This window comes from Polypterus senegalus, chromosome 6 (assembly GCF_016835505.1).
Source record: "Polypterus senegalus isolate Bchr_013 chromosome 6, ASM1683550v1, whole genome shotgun sequence".
Classification (NCBI taxonomy): Eukaryota; Metazoa; Chordata; class Cladistia; order Polypteriformes; family Polypteridae; genus Polypterus; species Polypterus senegalus.
The window spans coordinates 71,842,680-71,865,380 of record NC_053159.1 but is presented as its reverse complement, the minus strand read 5'-3'; the positions used below and the strand labels follow the sequence as shown (position 1 = coordinate 71,865,380).

General features: G+C 41.0%; 2 protein-coding genes across 2 annotated transcripts; both read left to right on the top strand.

Moving 5' to 3' along the window:
• Positions 1–4,569: 4,569 nt before the first annotated feature.
• Positions 4,570–6,280, top strand: LOC120530558 (gamma-crystallin M2-like). Its single transcript, XM_039754987.1, has 3 exons — positions 4,570–4,596; positions 4,677–4,919; positions 6,008–6,280. The coding sequence occupies exons 1-3, from the start codon at positions 4,588–4,590 to the stop codon at positions 6,278–6,280; spliced, it is 525 nt and encodes a 174-aa protein (XP_039610921.1). The 5' UTR covers positions 4,570–4,587.
• Positions 6,281–20,717: 14,437 nt separating this feature from the next.
• LOC120530557 (gamma-crystallin M2-like) lies at positions 20,718–21,799 on the top strand. Its single transcript, XM_039754986.1, has 3 exons — positions 20,718–20,726; positions 20,814–21,056; positions 21,527–21,799. Exons 1-3 carry the CDS (start codon positions 20,718–20,720, stop codon positions 21,797–21,799), a joined length of 525 nt encoding a protein of 174 aa, XP_039610920.1.
• The last annotated feature ends 902 nt before the right edge of the window (positions 21,800–22,701 follow it).

The window sequence follows — 22,701 nt, the reverse complement described above, 5'->3', positions numbered from 1 at the left end:
CCAGCTCACTCTCTGCTCAGACACAAAAAATGTACGTACAATCTGAGACACAGCAGAGCAGACAGCATCATCACTCACAGAACAAGGTTTTTCAATAGCTTCTTCCCCGCCACAGTTAGACTGATGGCAAAACAAAATTACTGAATATGTGAAATAACCCCACACTACCTCACTTCACTTGTCATGTAAATGACGAGTGATAAATGTAAAATATTTTAATTGTGCAATATCTGCAATATAATTGTATTTTTTGTGTAGATATTACCACCTTTTTGTATAGTGTTGGTATAATTCATATTATTTATTATCGTTTTCCTGGTCGCTGTCTTTGAAAGGGCTAAACAAATGACATATCACTTAAACAAGCACACAGGCAATAAACAAGGCAAATTTCAGTAAAATAATATCGAAACCTTAATGCAATCAATACTTATGTTTTTGCAGAAATGTTAAAAGTTGAAAGAAGCATACAACCTTAACAATTCAAATCAAAGTCCGTGAAAGCAAGCTTCACCTCAGTAAAACATGGCGAGAGAGAGCTCTGTGTACTTTAAAGAGTCCATTCATCCTAATCCAGTCAAGGCATTCCTTAAAAATATTGGGGCTCATTTAAGGCAGAGGTGCACTTTTGTCTTCTAACAGTAGGTTTTCCATAGCTACCTACGTCCTCTTCCTTTATCAAAACAATGTTGCGTTTGTTTGTTAAAAGCTGCATGTCATACCTTTAATTTTAAAACCCATATGTTGTCTGTCTCTCTCAAATGATGTATAGCATCTGCCTGATGCAAATAAATGTGCTTTCTTTTATACTGTGGTTTAATGGCTATTTTTAGTAAGTTATATCAGTCAAAATTGGACAACTAATAAGTTCTTTTAGTCTTTCATCCTATCAATCTGTTATTTTAATACAATTTGGAGACACAAGCTAAATAACAAAGTCCCCAAAGTCCCCCATTTCACATTTTCTTATGAGTATATACACACTGGTTAGTTTATCTGAGCTTTAAACAGACATTTGAATAAATAAATAACACTTCTTCCTAATGTTTGCTTTATATTTATATATCTTTACCAGAATCCAAATCTCATTTGCATCCTAGAATTCAACATTTTGTTCAAAGACATTGGTTATTTGTGTCAATTTGTTTAGCTAATGGTTCAAAAGAAGAACAGATCAAATTGAACCCTTTTCAAGAGTGGTCTCAACCTTGGCACACAATGTTTTCCAAAATGTTTACTTCTAAAACTTTGTAAACCCACTTTTCAAACAGGAAGTTGGCCTGTGCAGTGCTCTCCTCCCTACTGAGAGCATGATGTCATGTGCCTGTATTAGCTTCTCTTTAAATCTTTTCCTAAACTGCTATTGAGAAGTCAAGCAAAATGACACCTTTTATTGGCCTTTTTTAATTCACATTTTAATTAGCAGAAACTTCAAAAGACTTTGTTGGACAGTTATCTTATCCAAAGATCTTGACCATAAATTGTTCTTCTCTTTTGTTAAATGAATCTTAGCCTGAAGAAGTCTATTAATTTTTTACATTTAAGATGTCTCACGTAAAGATTTACCAATGTTGGTAATTGTCCTAGTATGTATATAAACACAGGAAACTCCAGTTTCTGTATTACATCTTGCCTGAAGATGCTGTTCTGTGCTGGCAAACACTGCTAAAACAGCAAGATGTGCGTTAAAAGCAATTATTCAGATATGTCAAATTATTTTGGTTCAGAATCTTATTCTTTAACCACAAATCTCCCTCGCAGTACTAATATAATACCCAACACTACAAAAAATTCAATTGATTCATACAGGAATGCAAAACTGCACAGTTGATCACCACTGGAATGATGCAATTGAAAAAAATCTTTTGACTCTCACACCCTTCCCTGGCCAACTGTGTCCCAGGAATTGTGTCTGATAAACTGTGAGTCTATAATGGCAACCCAAACCTGTTCTATATTGCTTTAGTTTGAATGTTTCTGTGCAATATAGTACTTATTTATTCTTTACTACTCTTCTCCTTTATCTGGCATTCTCCCTCCATTCCTAATCATTGTCACTCCTCCTTTATTGTCCAACAAATTCATAAATGGGAATCGTTGGTTATTCCTCTGAAATCATGAAGGTACTTCCTTAATGTTTATTACCAACAGTACCAATTCCAAAGTTCACATAAAGCCAACTTAACTTTTAATTGTTTGTAGTTGCTGAATAAACAATAACATGATAGATAGATAGATAATCTAGAATAATTCTTTTTTACAGTTTACTGCATATGTGTAAATTAGTAAGGTTTACATTTCAGGTCAGTTTTCTATTTAGGCTTCTGCCTCACAGCTAAATCAGCCTGAATTCATTTCCTAACCTGTACACTATTTATATCTCTACAGTAATCCCTCACTATATCGCGCTTCGACTTTTGCGGCTTCACTCTATTGCAGATTTTATATGTAAGCATATCTAAATATATATTGCAGATTTTTCGGAGCTTCGCGGATATCTGCAGACAGTGGGTCTTTTTATTTCTGGTACATGCTTCCTCAGTTGGTTTGCCCAGTTGATTTTATACAAGGGACGCCATTGGCAGATGGCTGAGAAGCTACCCAATCAGAGCCCGCGGTTAAGTTCCTGGGTGCTGATTGGCCCAGCGACAGAGAGCAGCATTTGATTCTGCTTTGCGTTAGCCAGCATCTCGTCTCGCTCATTCAGCATTAACATGTTTTGCTGTGTAAAGAGTTAACTTTTGTGCTCTTTTGTGTTTATCTTTGTGCGTAGTCAAGCCCTTCGTTACGTCTCCAAAGCATCATGATGCTTTCAGTAGGTGGTGGTGGCGCAGGCCGCCACCACAAAGAAACCGGAAAAAGAAACAGAAGAGAGAGTAGGGGTCAGTACGGATTTTAGAGCCACCATGAATAGTTATTATGATGAATTGAACATTGACACTTATTTGAGGATCTAAGTTTATGATTTGGAATATAGGGTGTCAGACATTATATTATTTAAGGCTTTATAAACCATAAGCAGAATTTTAAAGTCAATTCTGAAAGACACAGGTAACCAGTGCAGTGACATAAAAACTGGAGAAATGTGTTTGGATTTTCTTTTCCTAGTTAGGATTCTAGCAGCTGAATTCTGCACTCGTTGCAAATGATTTATGTCTTTTTTGGGTAGTCCTGACAGAAGTGCGTTACAGTAATCTAGGCGACTGAAAACAAAAGCGTGAATTAATTTCTCAGCATCTTTCAATGATATAAGAGGTCTAACTTTTGCTATGTTTCTTAAGTGAAAAAATGCTGTCCTAGTGGTCTGATGAATATGCGATTTAAAATTCAGGTTACAGTCAACAGTTACCCCTAAGTTTTTTACTTCCATCTTAACTTTCAATCCTAATGCATCAAGTTTATTTCTGATAACCTCATTGAATCCATTATTGCCAATCACTAAAATTTCAGTTTTCTCTTTATTTAGCTTGAGAAAATTACTATTCATCCATTTAGAAAAACCAGTAAGACATTGTGTTAGTGAATCGAGAGAGTCGGAGTCATCAGGTGCTATTGATAAGTACAGCTGTGTGTCATCAGCATAGCTGTGGTAGCTCACGTTGTAACCTGAGATAATCTGGCCTAACGGAAGCATGTAGATTGAGAAGAGCAGCGGACCCAGGATAGAGCCTTGTGGAACACCATATAGAATATCATGTGTCTTTGAGTTGTGATTACCACAACTAACAAAGAATTTTCTACCTGCCAGGTAGGATTCAAACCAATTTCAGGCACTGCCAGAGAGGCCTACCCATTGACTAAGGCGATTTCTAAGAATATTGTGATCAATGGTGTCAAATTATAAATAAATATATAAAAATAGCCATATAAACATATGTTTTTTACTTTGCAGATTTTCACCTTTTGCGGGGTGTTCTAGAACGCAACCCCCTCAATCGAGTAGGGATCGCTGTAGATTCTCTTTTTCTCTATATGTATCCCACAATCCACACCCCCATGGAATAGGCTGATTATTGATTCTAGAATGTCCTGCAGAGGTAAATGTGAATGTGAAGGGGAGTGTGCCCAGTGATGGGCTGGTGTCCCATTTCGGTTTGACCCAGTACAGGCGGAAAAGGTTCCCTGAGTGCATGAGCCATTAAAGGATATAGCAGGTTTGGAAAATGGATGGATTGATTCAAAATCTATGCAATATTTACTGCTGGAAATTAATTTTTAGTGGGAGCATGTTATTTTTACCGGGCCTGAAAAACTTTCACCAAGCACTATAGAGAAAGGTGTAGAACATTTATTTGTTCTTTTTAGATAATAAGTCTCTTTCATTAAAAGAACAAAACCAAATAACTTTAAAAATGCAGTATCAGTAAACAAAACAATGCCTTTTTAAATCAGGACTGGGATACAGAGAATATGGACTCTCACTACAATGGCATCCTATAGTAAATGAAGGCCCAACTAGTTACAAAGGACAGAGCTGATTCATCAGGTCTGTACATTAGAATAACAAAAAACCCGCTTGGTCATACAGTATAAAAGCTTCTGCACACAGCCGATTTTCAGACTCTGTCTCAGGATTTAAACCAGAAAATGGGCAAGGTGAGAAGTTTTTCACATCTAGTCCTGCTAATAGATATGGCAATCTGATAATACTAACCTTTTTGTCATTCTTTTTTCAGATCATTTTCTACGAGGACAGGAATTTCCAGGGCCGCTACTATGAATGTAGCAGTGACTGCGCTGACCTGCACTCCTATTTCAGCCGTTGTAACTCCATCCGGGTGGAGAGCGGCTGCTGGATGGTCTATGAGCGCCCCAACTTCATGGGCTACCAGTACTTCCTGAGGAGGGGCGAGTATCCTGACTACCAGCGCTGGATGGGCTACAATGACTACATCAGGTCCTGCCGCATGATTCCTCAAGTAAGTTTCATAAAAAAGTACTTATTAACGAATCAGACAGTGTATTTTCTCTGGTTATTACAGTATGTGTGCACCAAATGATTTTGTAATATAAATGCTCCACAGTGCACAACAGAGATTGCTGTACAGAACCTTTAATGGTGAAGGTGACCCTAAAACACATTACACCACAGTTGTTACACAGTGACTCGGTTGCTTGTGGAGGCTGACATGCAAACATGGCTTCCGATTCACTAGACCAGATGTTCTGCTAATAGATACATATGAAGGGATGCCTCATTCTTTAAATAATCAAGATAACATCGCTAAGTTGGATATACTGCCATGGTATGTTCTGAATCACTATCTGCCTCACTGTGAATTATATTGGGTACAATGGGTTCAGAAAATAGATCGTCTAAAGTCAGTTTGGATCGTTTTACAGGTGGAACTTCCATAGTACTCAGTCTTTGTGTACGGTTTCAAAAAAATAGTTATTGAAAAAGTAAAATGCTTGCAGTTCTTAAAATTACATGGATATAGACAGAACACAATGCTAAATATCGGGACCCTCCAAAATGATTATTTCTGTCATGATTTGATTAATGCACCTTTTGATCAATATAATTTGATTAGTGCAATTAGTATAATTAGTATAATTTTGGAGGGAATATGTATTGTTAACTATGACATAGTTCAGCAGATGTGCCCTTGCCTGATTCTGCAAGGATGGGCTTTGTGACCCTAAACTGGATAAGCAGGTTGAAAAAAGCTGATGGATAGATTAATTATTATATTACATTCATTATTTCATGGGTTTTCCTCCCATTCCTCTCATTCCTTCCATGTACACAATAAAGTGCTTGTCAGGTTTACTGCTTATTCTAAATTAGTCCTGTGTGAGACGTGTACATGAGTAGGCCCTGAGCTGGAGTGGTCCCCTTGTATGCTTCTTCATTCCTTGTGCCCAGTGATGCCATGCTAAGCTCTTTTTTCCCATGATAATATACTGTTTTTGATTAAGTGAGTTTGAGAATATTGCATTAAACAACAATGAAAAATACTTAAAAACTGACTTTTTAAAAATAATTGCTTATTTCTTTCAACAGTACAGAGGATCATACCGCATGAGGATATATGAGCGAGAAAACTTTGGAGGACAGATGATGGAGTTCATGGATGACTGTGAGTCTGTCCAGGACCGCTTCAGTTACCCAGATATTCACTCCTGCCACGTGGAAGGCTACTGGGTCATGTATGAGCAGCCCCACTACAGAGGACGCCAGTACTTCTTGAGGCCTGGCGAGTACAGGAGATACAGTGACTGGGGAGGAATGAACCCTAGGATTGGCTCCTTCAGGCGTATCACAGATTTCTGTTAAAAATGATACTGCTTATACTTGAAATAAAACCACTTCAAAATCGTATTTAACTTTTTGTACTGTGTGATCTGGAGCACATGTTGTAGCATCTTATAGAGGGATGATCATTAGCATCATTGAACTTAACATGATCATTATTGAAATTCAGATAGATGGCTTCAGACAGCAATAATATAAGCTTAATATTCAATATTGGTCTGACACGCATGCATCTTTAAAAACATGACCACAAATTACTTTTTTTGTTTTGATTTTATTAAAATGAAATAACATTTAATACAAATAAATCAAGTTTTACAAAAATAGGTTTGAAACAAATCACCACAAATTACTTGTGTTCACCAGTGGGCGCTCCAGCCACCCAACCCTGACACAGACAGACGCAGACACAAGTCTTGCCACACAGTACACCTTTATCATAGTGGAGAAGTGCTTTTATTTCACTCCCTACAGTAGAACAGTTCCCAAACACCAAAGCACAACACAACATATCCTTTCTTTTCTTCCCTTCCTTTTCTCTTCCTTGTTCCTCCTCCACTCCTCCTCCTCCTCCTCCTCCTCCTCCTCCTCCTCCTCCTCCTCCTCCTCCTCTGGCAAGCTTCATCCTCTCCCTCCCAGCTCCCCAAGTGAAATGAGGCAGCTCCTTTTATGCTGCTCCTGGGAGTGCTCCAGGTAGCTTGTTAGCCAGATTTGGAATTACTCCCAGGTGTGCTGAAAGCCCAATGTAGCAGGGCTCTGCCACCTCCACAGCTCCCCCTGGCGGCATCCACGGAACCCAGGGCTGCAGTGAACTCCCAAGAAGTGGTCTGAGGGGGCCTGCCATCTAGCACTCCTGTGCACATCTGCTCCTTCAGTCCTTCCAATATATTGGTCTCATTGCTAGGAAAGTGCCACAAACGTCTGTCACATACATTATATAGGTCATAAATATGGCAAATTTATGTGCAGCAACTGCATTTGTGAAAGGCCTAAGTATAGATGTGCAGTTTTTTAGTGCCTGAATCAAGAAATCTCAAGTCCGCTTTCAAAAAAATCCATAAAAATATCACTTTGTGTTCAAATATATATTTTTCCTTGTAAGTCTTTTATATTAATTACAAAAAGCACCCAAAAAGGTTCATTTACAAATATGAAGATGAATGTAAACATAAACCTAACCTTCACAATAAACACATAATTTCACATATTGAATATCAACTAAGCTCATTACAACATGTTTGTGCTTATGAACACTCGGCAAAGCATTTTCATTCACAAATGCATACGGTAATTTTAAAGTAATATTTTTGAACCCGGCATCCTTAATGTTACTGACATGCCAGGGGATTCCCATATCTATTAGCTTCATTTACACTGCAGAAGTCACTCTCACAGATCAGTACCTGTGAAACCGGACTTTCACCACTTACCACACTACTGACCCCGTGTCACTCGGACCCCTAGACCCTTAAAAGGACACCATCAGCCACTCAGCAGTCTCTCAGATATCTGGACATATGTGGAAAAGCAATGTATTGCTTTTGACTGTTAGGATATAGCAGGTTGGATAATGGATGGATGGATGGACGTTTGTTTTATTGTGCCAGCATCCTCGACTTTCTATTATAATGTTGCTCTTTTACATCATAGTACTATTGAGGCCACTAGGGAGTGTCACAGGACTCCAAACCCCAGACACGACTACAACAACACAAGTTCCCATTTGAAATTTACTGTTTTTATTTCACAAAGTACCTTATCACAGGTCTCTTCCACAACTCATTTCCTTTTCCTCTCTGTTCCTCATCTATTCTTCCCAGGTGAGCTGTGTCGCTCCTCCATACATGATTCTGACTCCCTAGGCAAAGTGGACAGTCCCCTTTTAAACCTGACCCCTAGGAGAACCTCTAGTGTCAAAACTATTGTCTCCAGGAAGAAATTGTGGTTCAGTCAGGACGACTTTGAAAGAGAGGATTTATCTTATGACTGCTCCCCCTGTTGGTCCCCATGGAACGCAACAGGGTGGCCCTATGGAACCACTTTCCCATGCTGACATCCAGTGTGCAGAGGATCTGCCATCCAATGTCTCTCATTTCTTCTGGCCTTCCATCAAGGAAAAGGACTGCTGTGAGACTTGAAATGTGAGTGTCCATTGCTCTTTTGTGCAGTCTAGACTGGACAACAAAACACTGGGGATGATGCATTTGGTTTTATTTTGAAGCCAGTCATTCCTGCTTTAAATCGAACCCAAGGAGTGGTTTGTAGCTGTTTCGGTTCTCCAGCAAGATGAGACTATATGGGGCTATTTTGTTTTGCACTCCCGTCACATGCCGTCCTGTTTTAAACATTAATGTTCACGTTTGCTCTAAAAAGCCAGAACCCGGAACTAAACAAACTCATTCCGGGAGTTGAGCAGCACGTCTCCTTTCATTTAAAGGATTAGTTTTAACTGTGAAGTCGATTATAGAAGCTGAGCCTTCCTAGAAGTGTTTAAGGGATAAGTGCTAACTATCCCAGCTGGAATGCTTCTCCTTTACAATTGTTCATTCATTGGGACTGGCATCCCAGCAGCAATGTACCAGCTGCCATTATGTTTCTCCATGCTAGACTCCTGGCCTGGACTGGGAATTTTACACCATCCTGATCATACATTATACTGGCGTCCTGGCCATATAAGGACTCAGGGTCCATCCCAGCTAGGAGGCCGGTCTATCCACGATACTCCACATTACACTGATAGTGGAACAATAAAGCCCAGTGATATGAGTGTGCACCTTTCTGAGTAACTAACATAAAAATGCAAACTTACAACACCACAACATGCAACAAGGACACACCATCAAACTGTTCCTGATAGGATGGTTACAAAAAAGACATTACAGACATCATGCTTTAAAATTAATAACTGTAATATAATTCAATCTTTGTTTTGAGGCTTTACCTAACATAGGCAAAAGCTTCTTTCCAAACTTAATCATCTGCCTGGTTGAGAACATCACATGTCCCTGAAGCGTATTAATGCTAAAACACACACTTTGGGACTGGGAAACCATGGAACAGCAATATGAAGCAGACTCTAGTGCAATATATTGTGCAAAAATGGCAACAGAAATAAATAAATCAATGCAGCCTTAAAAAAACATCAAAATCATTTTTCACTGTCTTTCCTTTACTTTCCAGAGAGACAGCCTTTCCATCACCAACACTTCATCTCAACGCTAAATAAAACCCTTCACATTTTATATGATCTCCCACAGCCAGTTTCCAGTCATGATGCATTTTACTTCGGCTTCCTCTCCTCACATCCATGCACTTCACTCTTTTTCTGGTTGGCAGACAAATCTGCTCCTATTCAAATCACGGCATATCCTTGCCACTTGAGCCTTCCAACTTACTGCAGTACGTTTGTGAACACTCCTGAAGAATGGCAGCAGGAAAAAAAAAGACGTATGGCACAAACTCAGCTGTCTGTGCACACCTCCCTCTGTGCTCCCATGAAACTCGTGCAGTGCCACTGCCCAGGCCATATACCCATACAAAGAAATTACAATCCTTGCAAGCAACAACAACAACAACAACAACACAAATGCAGCTTTCCAAAAACATAGCAAACAACTTTCCAACTAGAGAAAGGCAAAACAAGCATAGCAGTACTTCTTCACAGAGTCTTTAGTCAGAAACAGACCTTTTTATAACCAACAGCGGATTGTGCCAATTAATTCTTTGTAAGAATTTTGCTTTTGCAGAGCATAGAGGAAAAATACTTGTGCAAATAAATAAACAAAATTCTTATGGTTTACACCCAGAAAGTTGTATGATTCCAGGTTTACCTTTGCCATATAGTTTTAATATCATGATTATAAAATAATTGAGCCTGGAATATTTTTTTGTAAAGCTTCCTATACATATTGACAGAAGGCACGCACAGCCACCCCGCTTTACTCCACTCCACACTGTTGTTCTCTATGACAGTTTTAAAATTCATAGAACGGAGTAAGCATCTTTGTGGTTCCTGGAACAATTATCAATGCAAAGCAATTTGACCATTTGCGCAGAAGCAAACCCTTTTTAAATAAATTGTGTTGTTCATTTTTATAGTTGATATTTGAAAGGTAGCAAGTTTTCTGTGGAGATAATACTTTGTGTGCGACTTCAATTTTCCATCTATTTCTTGTGCCTCTTGCTATGGAGGTAGCCACTGATCAGTGAACATTCTCCTTGGACACTCATTCTTAACAGTATGATGTATCTCACTGTTCTCTCAAGAATACCTAATGGCATTACAATTAAAATATAATTTATTTAGAATATTTCAGACCATAATTTGGGAGGAAAGCCAGAGTTCACAAGTCTTCTTCTGGGTTGATGACTTCCGATATGGATATTGGGAGAGAAGATACAACACCTCAGTGGTACTGAGTTGACTATGAATGGCTGTGGAGGAGGGTTTCTCAACCTTTCTGGTGTGATGACCCACTTTTTCCCATGTGAGTTTCTTTCCCATGTAAGAATTTGTCTTCCTTAGTGAACTGAGCATGACCACTATGGTTTTGTTGAGAAATAAGCACCACAACCCACTTTGCCACCCACCATGACTGACTAATATTAAATAAAATAACAACTCACAACCCACTGGAGGAAGCCCACTACTCTAGAGGGAACAATGATTTTTAATTTTTAGTACTGTGGATCCATTTCAAACACAGGGAAATAACAGCCTCCATGAATATCTCTTCATCCAGATTCATTGAGCAACTCACAACAGATGGAAGCAACGTCTTCAGCAGCGGTTGACATGAAACTCCTGCTGGGAACATCACTCAGATCATGAGGCAGTTCTCTTGTTTTTCACTATGTGCTCCTGGAAGAAAGAATTACCTGAAGCAGTCTCTCCATGAAATGAGTGGTCAAACATTGTGAAGCTTCAATGAAGCAGATCATACTTGATTTGAGAACATACAATAAGAGAAAAAGTTGGATAAAAATAGGGATGTTGAGCCCTACATACAGTTAGGTCCATAAATATTTGGACAGAGACATGTGACAGGTGTCTGGTCACACTTACAGGTAATTTAACTTAGACACCATTTAAATATCCGACTACGTCACCCGGTTTTATTAAGTGACTGGGAGCTCCAGAAATTTACCAATAATAGCACACAGGGTTCTTTAAATTGGGCGGTGAGTAAACACACAATGAAAGGCACAACAGTAATTTCAGGAAAAAGCAACAGTAACTTCTATTACACCAGACAATAATAAGTACATGAAAAAGATAAATGAACATAAACAAAATCTAACAATATCAAGAACAAATTTCCTTTTTTTAAAAAAGGAAAACACAGAGTCCACACTCTGAAAGTCCATCAAAAACAGAATTGGAGGATACAAACATTAGTGGTGCAGAGTCCAGTTTGCACACTGTATTACCCCAAAACTTAATCATTCAACTGTCCACCAATGCACTCTGTTCACCGGACACTCGTTTTCCAACAGAAGTTTTGTCAAAATCGTGGAATCCCTGTCAGCATCACTTTGTCATTCTTTTTTTCCACTCTGGACTCCTTGTGTTGCTGTGACCTAGGCACGCCTTATTTCTTGTCTGCCAGCTTTGCTCAGTCCTTTCATGTGGCTTCCCTCTCCCGCTGGACCCACAACTGGTGTCTCCTTGTGGAGCTGTCTCTTCCTCCCTGGAAGTAAGTGTTGCCGTCCTTGTGCCTCACGTCATGCCAGCCAGGTACCCTCGTCTGCCTACGAACCTCTGTGCTCTGTCCGAGTGTCTTGGCAGCGTTCTCAGTGGACTGTGCCTCTTTTGCCTTCTCCTGGCCAGAGCTTAAATCTCCTTCTGTCCCTGCAATTATCAGTTCTGGACAATCAGATTAAACAATGGCACAACTAAATTTCCTGGGTTTAACAAATAATGAAAACACAAGTTAACAAAATGTATTGTTACCAACCATTAATGAGTGCAGATCTGCTGTTTAGAAACCAATATTGTCAAACATGTTAATTGCCAAGTGAGGTAAATACAGACATCCTCAATAAATACAGATATCCTGTAGACAGCCTTCACAATAATCAGTTACAGGATAACCCAGGAAATTGAAAAAAGGTCCCCTTCTGTTCTGACAGACAACGTTTTTCTAATTTTGGTTCTGTACATTACCACAATGAATTTTAAATGAAACAACTCAGATGCAGTTGAAGAGCAGACTTTCAGCTTTAATTCAGTGGGTTGAACAAAAAGATTGCATAAAAATGTGAGGCAACTAAAGCATTTTTAACACAATCTCTTTATTTCAGGGGCTCAAAAGTAATTGGACAAAATAAATAACTGTAAATAAAATGTTCATTTCTAATACTTGGTTGAAAACCCTTTGTTGGCAATGACAGCCTGAAGTCTTGAACTCATGGACATCACCATATGCTGGGTATCCTCCTTTTTAATGCTCTGCCAGGCCTTTACTGCAGCGGCTTTCAGTTGCTGTTTGTTTGTGGGTCTTTCTGTCCGAAGTTTAGTCTTCAACAAGTGAAATGGATGCTCAATTGGGTTAAGATCAGGTGACTGACTTGGCCATTCAAGAATTTTCCACTTCTTTGCTTTAATAAACTCCTGGGTTGCTTTGGCTGTATGTTTTGGGTCATTGTCCATCTGTATCATGAAACGCCACCCAATCAATTTGACTGCATTTAGCTGGATTTGAGCAGACAGTATGTCTCTGAACACCTCGGAATTCATTTGGCTGCTTCTGTCCTGTGTCACATCATCAATAAACACTAGTGTCCCAGTGCCACTCGCAGCCATGCATGCCCAAACCATCCAACTGCCTCCACCGTGTTTTACAGATGATTGGTATGCTTAGGGTAATGAGCTGTTCCACGTATTCTCCATACTTTTTTCTTGCTATCATTCTGGTAAAGGTTGATCTTGGTTTCATCTGTCCAAAGAATATTTTTCCAGAACTGTGCTGCCTTTTTTAGATGTTCTTTAGCAAAGTCCAATCTAGCCTTTCTATTCTTGAGGCTTATGAGTGGCTTGCACCTTGCAATGCACCCTCTGTATTTACTTTCATGAAGTCTTCTCTTTATGGTAGACTTGGATATCGATACACCTACCCCCTGAAGAGTGTTGTTCACTTGGTTGGCTGTTGTGAAGGGGTTTTTGTTCACCATGGAAATGATTCTGCGATCATCCACCACTGTTGTCTTCCATGGACGTCCAGGTCTTTTTGCATTGCTGAATTCACCAGTGCTTGCTTTCTTTCTCAGGATGTACCAAACTGTAGATTTTGCCACTCGTAATATTGTAGCAATTTTTCAGATGGGGTTTTTTCTGTTTTCGCAGCTTAAGGATGGCTTCTTTCACCTGCATGGAGAGCTCCTTTGACCGCATGTTGTCTGTTCACAGCAAAATCTTCCACATGCAAGCACCACACCTCAAATCAACTCCAGGCCTTTTATCTGCTTAATTGATAATGACATAACACCTGCCCATGAAATAGTCTTTGAGTCAATTGTCCAATTACTTTTGAGCCCCTGAAATGAAGGGATTGTGTTAAAAATTGCTTTAGTTGCCTCACATTTTTATGAAATCTTTTTGTTCACCCCACTGAATTAAAGCTGAAAATCTGCACTTCAACTGCATCTGAGTTGTTTCATTTAAAATTCATTGTGGTAATGTACAGAACCAAAATTAGAAAAAAGTTGTCTCTTTGTTGTTGCCACTGGTGAGAGGCGCCAAGCGGGTGTGGGCATACTTATTGGAGCCTGCACATTGGGGTTTACCTCAGTGGATGAGAGTGTAGTCTCACTCCACCTTCAGGTGGGGGGACAGGTCCTAACTGTTGTTTGTGCGTATGCGCCGAATGGCAGTTTGGAGGACCCACCCTTTTTGGAGTCCCTGGAGGGGGTGCTAGAGGGCATACCTTTTGGGGACTCCCTCGTACTGCTAGGAGACTTCAATGATCACGTGGGCAATGACAGTGAGACCTGGAAGGGCATGATTGGGAGGAATAGCCCCCCTGATCTGAACCCGAGCAGTGTTTTGTTATTGGACTTCTGTGCTCGTCACGGATTGTCCATAACAAACACCATGTTCAAGCATAGGGGTGTTCATATGTGCATTTGGCACCAGGACACCCCAGGCCTCAGTTCAATGATCGACTTTGTGGTCGTGTCATCGGACTTGTGGCCACATGTCTTGGACACTCGGGTGAAGAGAGGGGTGAAGCTGTCAACTGATCACCACCTGGTGGTGATTTGGCTTCGATGGTGGGGAAGGATGCCCCAAACGTGTTGTGAGGGTCTGTTGGGAACCTCTGGAAAAGTCCCCTGTCAGAAGTAGCTTCAACTACCACCTCTGGCAGAACTTCGACCACGTCCCTAATGGGGAACATTGAGTCCAAATGGGCCATGTTCCGTGCCTCAATTGTTGAGGCGGCTGACTGGAGCTGTGGCCGTAAGGTGGTCAGTGCCTGTCGTGGCGGCAATCCCCAAACCCGTTGGTGGACACCGGTGGTGAGGTATGCCGTCAAGTTGAAGAAGGAGTCCTACCAGACCCTTTTGTCCTGTGGGACTCTGGAGGCAGCTAATAGGTACCGACAAGCCAAGCGGAATGTGGCTTTGGTGGTTGCTGAGGCAAAACTCGAGCATGGGAGGAGTTTGGGGAGGCCATGGAAAATGACTTTTGGACGGCTTCAAGGAGATTCTGGTCCACCGTCTGGCGTCTCAGGAGGGGGAAGTAGTGCAGTGTCAACACCGTATATGGTGGGGATGGTGTTCTGCTGACCTCGACTTGGGACGTTGTGGGTTGATGGGGGGAGTACTTCGAAGACGTCCTCAATCCCACGAACATGCCTTCCAATGATGAAGCAGAGCCTGGGGACTCGGAGGTGAGCTCCCCCATCTCTGGGGCTAAGGTCACCAAGGTGGTCAAAAAACTCCTTGGTGGCAGGGCCCCGGGGTGGATGAGATACGCCCGGAGTTCCTCAAGACTCTGGATGTTGTAGGACTGTCTTGGTTGACACGTCTCTGCAACATCTCATGGACATTGGGGACAGTGCCTCTTGATTGGCAGACCGGGATGGTGGTTCCCCTCTTTAAAAAGGGGGAATGGAGGGTGTGTTCCAACTACAGGTCCCTCACTGATCAGGATGCCTCCTGGATGCCTCCCTGGTGAGGTGTTCCAGGCATGTCCAACCGGAAGGAGGCCCCGGGGAAGACCCAGGACACGCTGGAGGGACTATGGATTCTCCCAGAAGAGCTAGAAGAAGTGGCCAGGGAGAGGGAAGTCTGGGCCTCTCTGTTCAAGCTGCTGCCCCCACGACCCTACCTCGGATAAGCGGAAGAGGATGGATGGATGGATGTCCAAATATTTATGGACCTAACTGTACTTGAGATTTTGAATGCCCACAAAGTACCACTATCTACTACGTGACTTGGCATGTACTGTATCTGTTGTTTTCTGTGTACTGAAATAAACTATAATGTTTCTACAAAATGTATCCTTATTGTGTGCTAGTGATCTCATTGAAGATCTCGTTGCAAAGTAATAAATGGGCATTCACCCTGGAAAGTCTGTCTAGTAGCTCATTTCCAAAAATTCTATACTGCTGTTGTGTCTGTTTTCTAATAAAAATGCAAAAACTGTGCACACCATTGCAAATGAGGCTTCACAAGTGTATTTAACAGCTTAAGCATAACCTTCTATGACTTACAGTATACAGTAATCCCTCCTCGATCGCGGGGGTTGCGTTCCAGACCCCCCCGCGATAGGTGAAAATCCGCGAAGTAGAAACCATATGTTTGTATGGTTATTTTTATATATTTTGAGCTCTTATAAACTCTCCCACACTTTTAACATTATTAGAGCCCTCTAGACATGAAATAATACCCTTTAGTCAAAAGTTTAAACTGTGCTCCATGACAAGACTGAGATGGCAGTTCTTTCTCACAATTAAAAAAATGCAAACATATCTTCTCTTTAAAGGAGCACCGTCAGGAGCAGAGAATATCAGAGAGAGCGCTCACTAAGAAAAGCAAACAATCAAAAAATCAATACGTGCTTTTAAGTATGCAGAAGCACCGCGATAAAGCGGCATTTTGTAGAGGAGCGTCCGTATCTTCCAGGCATCTTCCCTTGTATGAAATCAACTGGGCAAACAAACTGAGGATACATGTACCATAAATTAAAAGACCCATTGTCCACAGAAAGCTGCGAACCAGCGAAAAATCCGTGATATATATTTAGATGTGCTTACATTTAAAATGTGTATGGATGGATTACTGTACTTGACACAGTGGGATGTGTATCATCTGATGTGTACTATTAGCTTACTTAATCACTTCTACCATCTGGTTTTGGACAGTGACAAGTCCACCATATCTCAAAAGTTGTTTTACATAAAGTGTATGTTCAAGTTGCTGGCCCCTCGATTGTGTACTAATAGTTAACATTTTTTTACTTGATAGAGGCATCATGATGGTGCAGTAGTAACACTGCTGTTTCACAGTAAGGAGACCACAATTTGTGTCCTGGGTCCTCCCTGTATAGAGTTTGCATGTTTTCTCCGTGGGTTTCCTCTGGGTGTTCCAGTTTCCTCCCACTGTCTCAAGAAATGCAGAATAGGTGAATTGGTAATCCTAAATTGGCCCTAGTGTGTGGCTGAGATGTGTGTATTTGTGTGTGTTTGCCCTGCGATGAACTGGCTCTCTGTCCAGGGCTTGTTCCCACTTTGCGCCCTCTGGTAGCTGGGATAAGCTCCTTCACACCCCTGTGACCCTGTTAAGGGTAAGAGGGTTAGAAAATAACTGGCTGATGTTTCCTTGATACATGCAACACTTTACATTATATCTGCTCAACAGGAATTCCAGTCCAAATGATCCTGTAATGGTGTTGATGATTATAGGATATCCCCAAATCCTGTTAGTTTAGTGTCATCGTAAAAACTCACAAGCTTGTTGATTACGGTCCTGTTTACATCACTAATTAAAGTAAAAACAATAGCGGCTGATCCACATACTGTAATTCTGTGGAACCCTATTTTAACATCTAATTTGGAAACAAAATTTTTGATCTATAATTAATCTCTGCTGTGTTTAAGCCAGTGTTGCATTTATTTGTACACTGCTCCTTCAATTCCTCGTTATTTTAGTTTGAACACCACCATATCTCACTATAAATCAAGCTAAATGATATTGCATCCACCCCTCTAAACAAATATGTTTGTTGATTCCTCATGAAATTTATAATTTGTGAAATTTTAAACCAATATTAACTGTTCACTAATATATCTTTGACCAGCAGGGTGTGATGCGGAGCCCCAAACCCCTAACACAACTACAGACACACAGTTCCAGGTGCAAATATCGTGCTTTTATTCACAGTACTGTGTATTATTTACTGTGGCACATTGGCTCCCTCACAGTCCAGTACAGGGTAAAGTGACATCAGTCGGTTCCTTGCTACCCAGTTGACAGTTCCCTGAGCTGAGTGAACAGCTCTATTTTAATTCTGAACTTGGGAGTGTTTCCAGGACCTAATCTATTGCCTCTTGGAAGCACTTCCAGGTCAGGCAGGAAAACAACGGTCCTTACATCATCACTAGCTGAGAGCTCCCTCTAGTGCTCCCATAGAACCTGAAAGGGTAGGCTAGTGGCCACACTGGGACTTATCAGATGGGATGTACGGGGGGAACATTCTGCCCATAGCAGGCAGCCACCCATCCTATATATATATATATATATATACTGTGAACGTTACCCGGGCACAGACAGGCAGACATATTGGTTTCCACCACCACACATTTATTTACAAACAACTATTTACAAAGTCAGTGCACACAAACCCCTCAAAGTACCCACAGTCCTGGCCAATACCACACAATTCCTTGTTCAGACCGCCTCCACACTCTCTTCTCCTGCTTAGTCCTTCTTCCACCCGACTCCAGCCTCGAGTGAAGAAAGGCGGCCCCTTTTATTAGCACCCGGATGTGCTCCAGGTGGATTCCGGCAATCACCTGCCGACATGCCCCTGTGTGGCGGAAGTGCCGGCTGTACTCCCGGAAGCTCTCCGGGTGTCCCTGCTTCTTTCCCCCCAGCACTTCCTGGTGTGGTGGAAGTGCTGCGGTCCAGGGTTCCCAAGGCATTGGGGCGCCCCCTGACAGTGACCACTGGCCCCTACAGGGTTGGGCTTCCAAGCCCTCTACCCGTGGCCCCCAAAGCAACCAGGGTGGCAGCCCCCACGTGATCCAGGGCGGGCGTAGACCCTCTTCCGGTCCTTCAGGGCGTCCCGGCCGGTTAATCACCCCTGGCATCCCTGACAATATATATATATATATTGTGACAGGCGCCTGGCGTCCATGCCCAGCCGGGATGCCCCTGCACACTGTATTCAGGGGGAGCAGCCCTGGACAGTGGAATACCTCCCCCTGGATGCTAGATGGCCGCCCCCCTGGGCTGGTGTAGTGCCTCTGTTTCCCACAGGGCTCCATGGGAATTGGAGTTGGGGGCAGCCCTGTTAGGTCCCGCACGTACCGTCAGGGGGTGCTGTGTTTGGGACTCCTGAGCCCATGTGGGCAACAGATTCATCACACCTGGAAGTGCCGCAGGATCTTGGTGATCAAACACCTGGAGCACTTCCTATAAAAGGGAGTCAGCAACCACCACTCATCGGCCAGAGTCGGGTGGAGGAGGATAAGGTTGCTAGGGAGAAGTGGTGGTGCCAACGTTGAGAAAAGTGATTTTGCTGTACTGGTGCTTGGGACTGTGTTGTGGCTGGGGGGATTATGGGGAAGATGTGTCCTCCAGCTGAAGAAAAATAAAAGTCCTTTTATTTTACACGTGCCTCCCATGTCCAATCTGTGTCAGGTCATGCGCTATATAGTGCCTTTCACAATATATATATATATAGTGTGTAGTGAAACAGCACAAACTTTAACAATCAAACAAACAGGTATTGCTAGCTAAGCGGAGGCGAGGTATGGTCCAAAAGGTGGCCTGAGGTAGACCGACTCGAATGGAGGCTGACGTGTGAGTGAGGAGGGACCCACCCTACTCTCAGCTCCTGACATCATATAGTATATATATATATATATATATATATATATATATATATATATATATATATATATATATATATACACAGGTATATCCTGGCGGGGTGGGTTCCATTCTCTTACCTAGCTGAGAGGCCATGGCAGTGAGTGGGCTTAAAGAAGACCCTGCCCTTACCAGCAGACTTATAAACCATGCCAATTTTCAGATGGGCACATTGGGTTCTGGGCAGACTGAAGATTCACACCCGGCCAGGATGCCAGTATGGGATGAAAGGGAAGAGCTAAATACTCCCCAAACATGCTAAGTGGCAACCTCCATTGGCAATACTACCTGTGGGGACACCAGCAAGACAAGCTGAGAACTGGAGTCCCTTCTGGCAGGAAGAGGGGGTCCAAGGTGATGTCAGTAGTGGTATTGCCATCAGCCTTCTGGTGTGCAGAGAGGGTAAGAGAAAAGAGATTAGCACACAGTGCCAACCTCTGGGGCGGTGGAGAATCACCATCAATAGAGCCTTTAAGCTGTCCCCTACAAACACACATATGCCACTATAGAGAACGACTGCTGAAGTATTTTAGGTGAATCCAGTATCAAACAATAAAGAAATGTACCATTTACACCATTGTACAGTAGTAATCACATCATTCATTGCATATTCTCGGATATCCTGCTTAATAAAGGCATAGTTACGGTGGCCGGGCAGCGTCCATAGTAAAAGTAAAATGGTGCAGCAGGAGAACATCATTCATTTTAACTAAGTTAAAAACACACTGAAGAAAACATAAACATAACCAAGAGATTTTTTGGTCTCCAAAATTGCAAAAATGATAATAAAATCATTTTTAGGGCAATGAAAAAATAAAAATCATGACAGAAGTGACATTCTAAAAGAAGATCATCAAAGGGAATTTCTAGTGACACTGGATTTATCTGTTCAATGGTGAGTCAGCCCCAGAACATAAGGCTCTTTACATATTATTCTTAAAGCCACTATATTGAATGTTGTAATGACTTAAAACAAATCCAAATTGAAGACAGTTTTGAAGGAAGAAAACTTTTTAATAGCATTGATAGCTTTGATAAAAAAAAAACCCTTAACATATTATCTCAATGACTAAAAAAATGCTTATTTAATAAAATCCAGATTAGAATGACAAGCATTTCACTAGTAGGAGGTATACAGTATTTTAACTGTACAAGCCAATTTAAATGTGGTTACAATGAGCAGTGACCCTCCTTACAATTACTTTACAAATGGAGGATCATTCTAGGCACATTTTAAAATAGCACATAGCTGATTCATCAGCTCCATACATTACACTAGCAAAACAGTTTTGTACAGCATTAAGAGTATAAAAACCCCAGCGCCTCATAGACTTTCATAGACTATCACTGAAACTACAAAATGGGCAAGGTAGGGAAGTTTTTTACAGTTCTGTATTACTTAAATTACCAAAAGTGAAAGAAACCTTTCACTTACTAATTTGTTCGTTTCTTACAGATCATTTTCTACGAAGACAGGAATTTCCAGGGTCGCAACTATGAATGTAGCAGCGACTGCACTGACCTGCACTCCTACTTCAGCCACTGTAACTCCATCCGGGTGGAGAGCGGCTGCTGGATGGTCTATGAGCGCCCCAACTACATGGGCTACCAGTACTTCCTGAGGAGGGGCGAGTATCCTGACTACCAGCGCTGGATGGGCTACAGTGACAGCATCAGGTCGTGTCGTATGATTCCACATGTAAGTTGTAAAAACATTAAAGAAAACAATTATACAGGCTTAAATCAGTACACTGAATGGACTGAACCTATATACATATTTACAGAATTAAGTAATACAGTGTTCATTATCACATTACAATTTGTAAGGATGAAGTCTTACTTATTTTTCCACACAAATAGTAGTTTTTATGAACTTGTATATGTATACAGTTAGAGCAAAAGCAGATGAAGTGTACAATTTAATGTGAATCAGTACAATTAAATGATTAAACTGTATGACTTTTCGTACAGTATTTAAAAATGTACAATAAAAACCTCAGCAAATGATAAACAGTATTCATGCGCAATTCCATTTAATGTTTATGAACAACCATTACATACTTGATAGACCTTACCTTCTCCTCTCCTACACAGATTAGTTACACAATGCTACCTCAACAGATATTCAACATAACCATAAACCATGTACTATTATTATTTTTTTTACAGTACAGAGGATCATACAGGGTGAGGGTTTATGAACGAGAAAACTATGGAGGACAGATGATGGAGTTCATGGATGACTGTGAGTCGGTTCAGGACCGCTTCAGATATCCAGATATTCACTCCTGCCACGTGGACGGCTACTGGATCATGTATGAGCAGCCCCACTACAGAGGACGCCAGTACTTCCTGAGGCCTGGCAAGTACAGAAGATACAGTGACTGGGGAGGCATGAACCCAAAGATTGGCTCCTTCAGGCGCATCATGGATTACTGTTAAAGATGTAATGTTTGATATGCATGAAATAAATGATTTTCAAAATCATAGACTTATGGTATTGCATGGTATCAATGCTGTTGTATTCTGGAACACATGAGAGGTAACACCCTATGGAAGATACATAACTGGTATTGCTGAAATTAACATGATTTTAAATGTAATACCTGACATTAGACTTCAATAAAATAAGCCTGACATTCAATATTGGCCTAACATTTGCCGGGGCATTGTGTGACTGCAGTACAAATGTTATCTACAGTACTTTTGATTTACAACAGATAGACATGAGAATGCATGCAGAATTAACTAGAAGAAGCATAGCTTCATTGTGCACAATGCAACGCTGCAGATTCACAAAACTGAACAACTGAACAAAACTAAAAGGCAAATGGAGATTATATCACTCAAATGCATATAAGGTGTCACCCATAAGTGCCTGGGCTCACACATACAGAAATCTCAGCACAAAGTGTTGTATATAGCACTCAATACAATGCAAGATCATAGAATAAAGCAAAAAATTAAAAAATAAACATAGGCATATACACAAAAGAATAAGATTTCTATAGTTCAGTCTACCACTGCTCCTAACACAACTTCTTAAACAGTCTTCTTAATATTTTTGTTCTGAAAACACTTTACTGTTGACAAAACAGAACTGAACAAAGTATAATATGTTATATTTCTACATTGATAGATGTCCACATGTGCATAAAGGCAGATATTAAAATACTGAGCTCACCATTATAAGAGTGGAGTTTCACAAGTCTGGGAACTGAATCTCTGGAGCATATGATCAAAATGGCAGTGCAAAACTGTTCCTGGAAAACTGTCACATTTTACATCTTTTTGCCAAATGGTAATTTTTCTTCACTCATTTTTATTATGTACTAGCTGTGTTA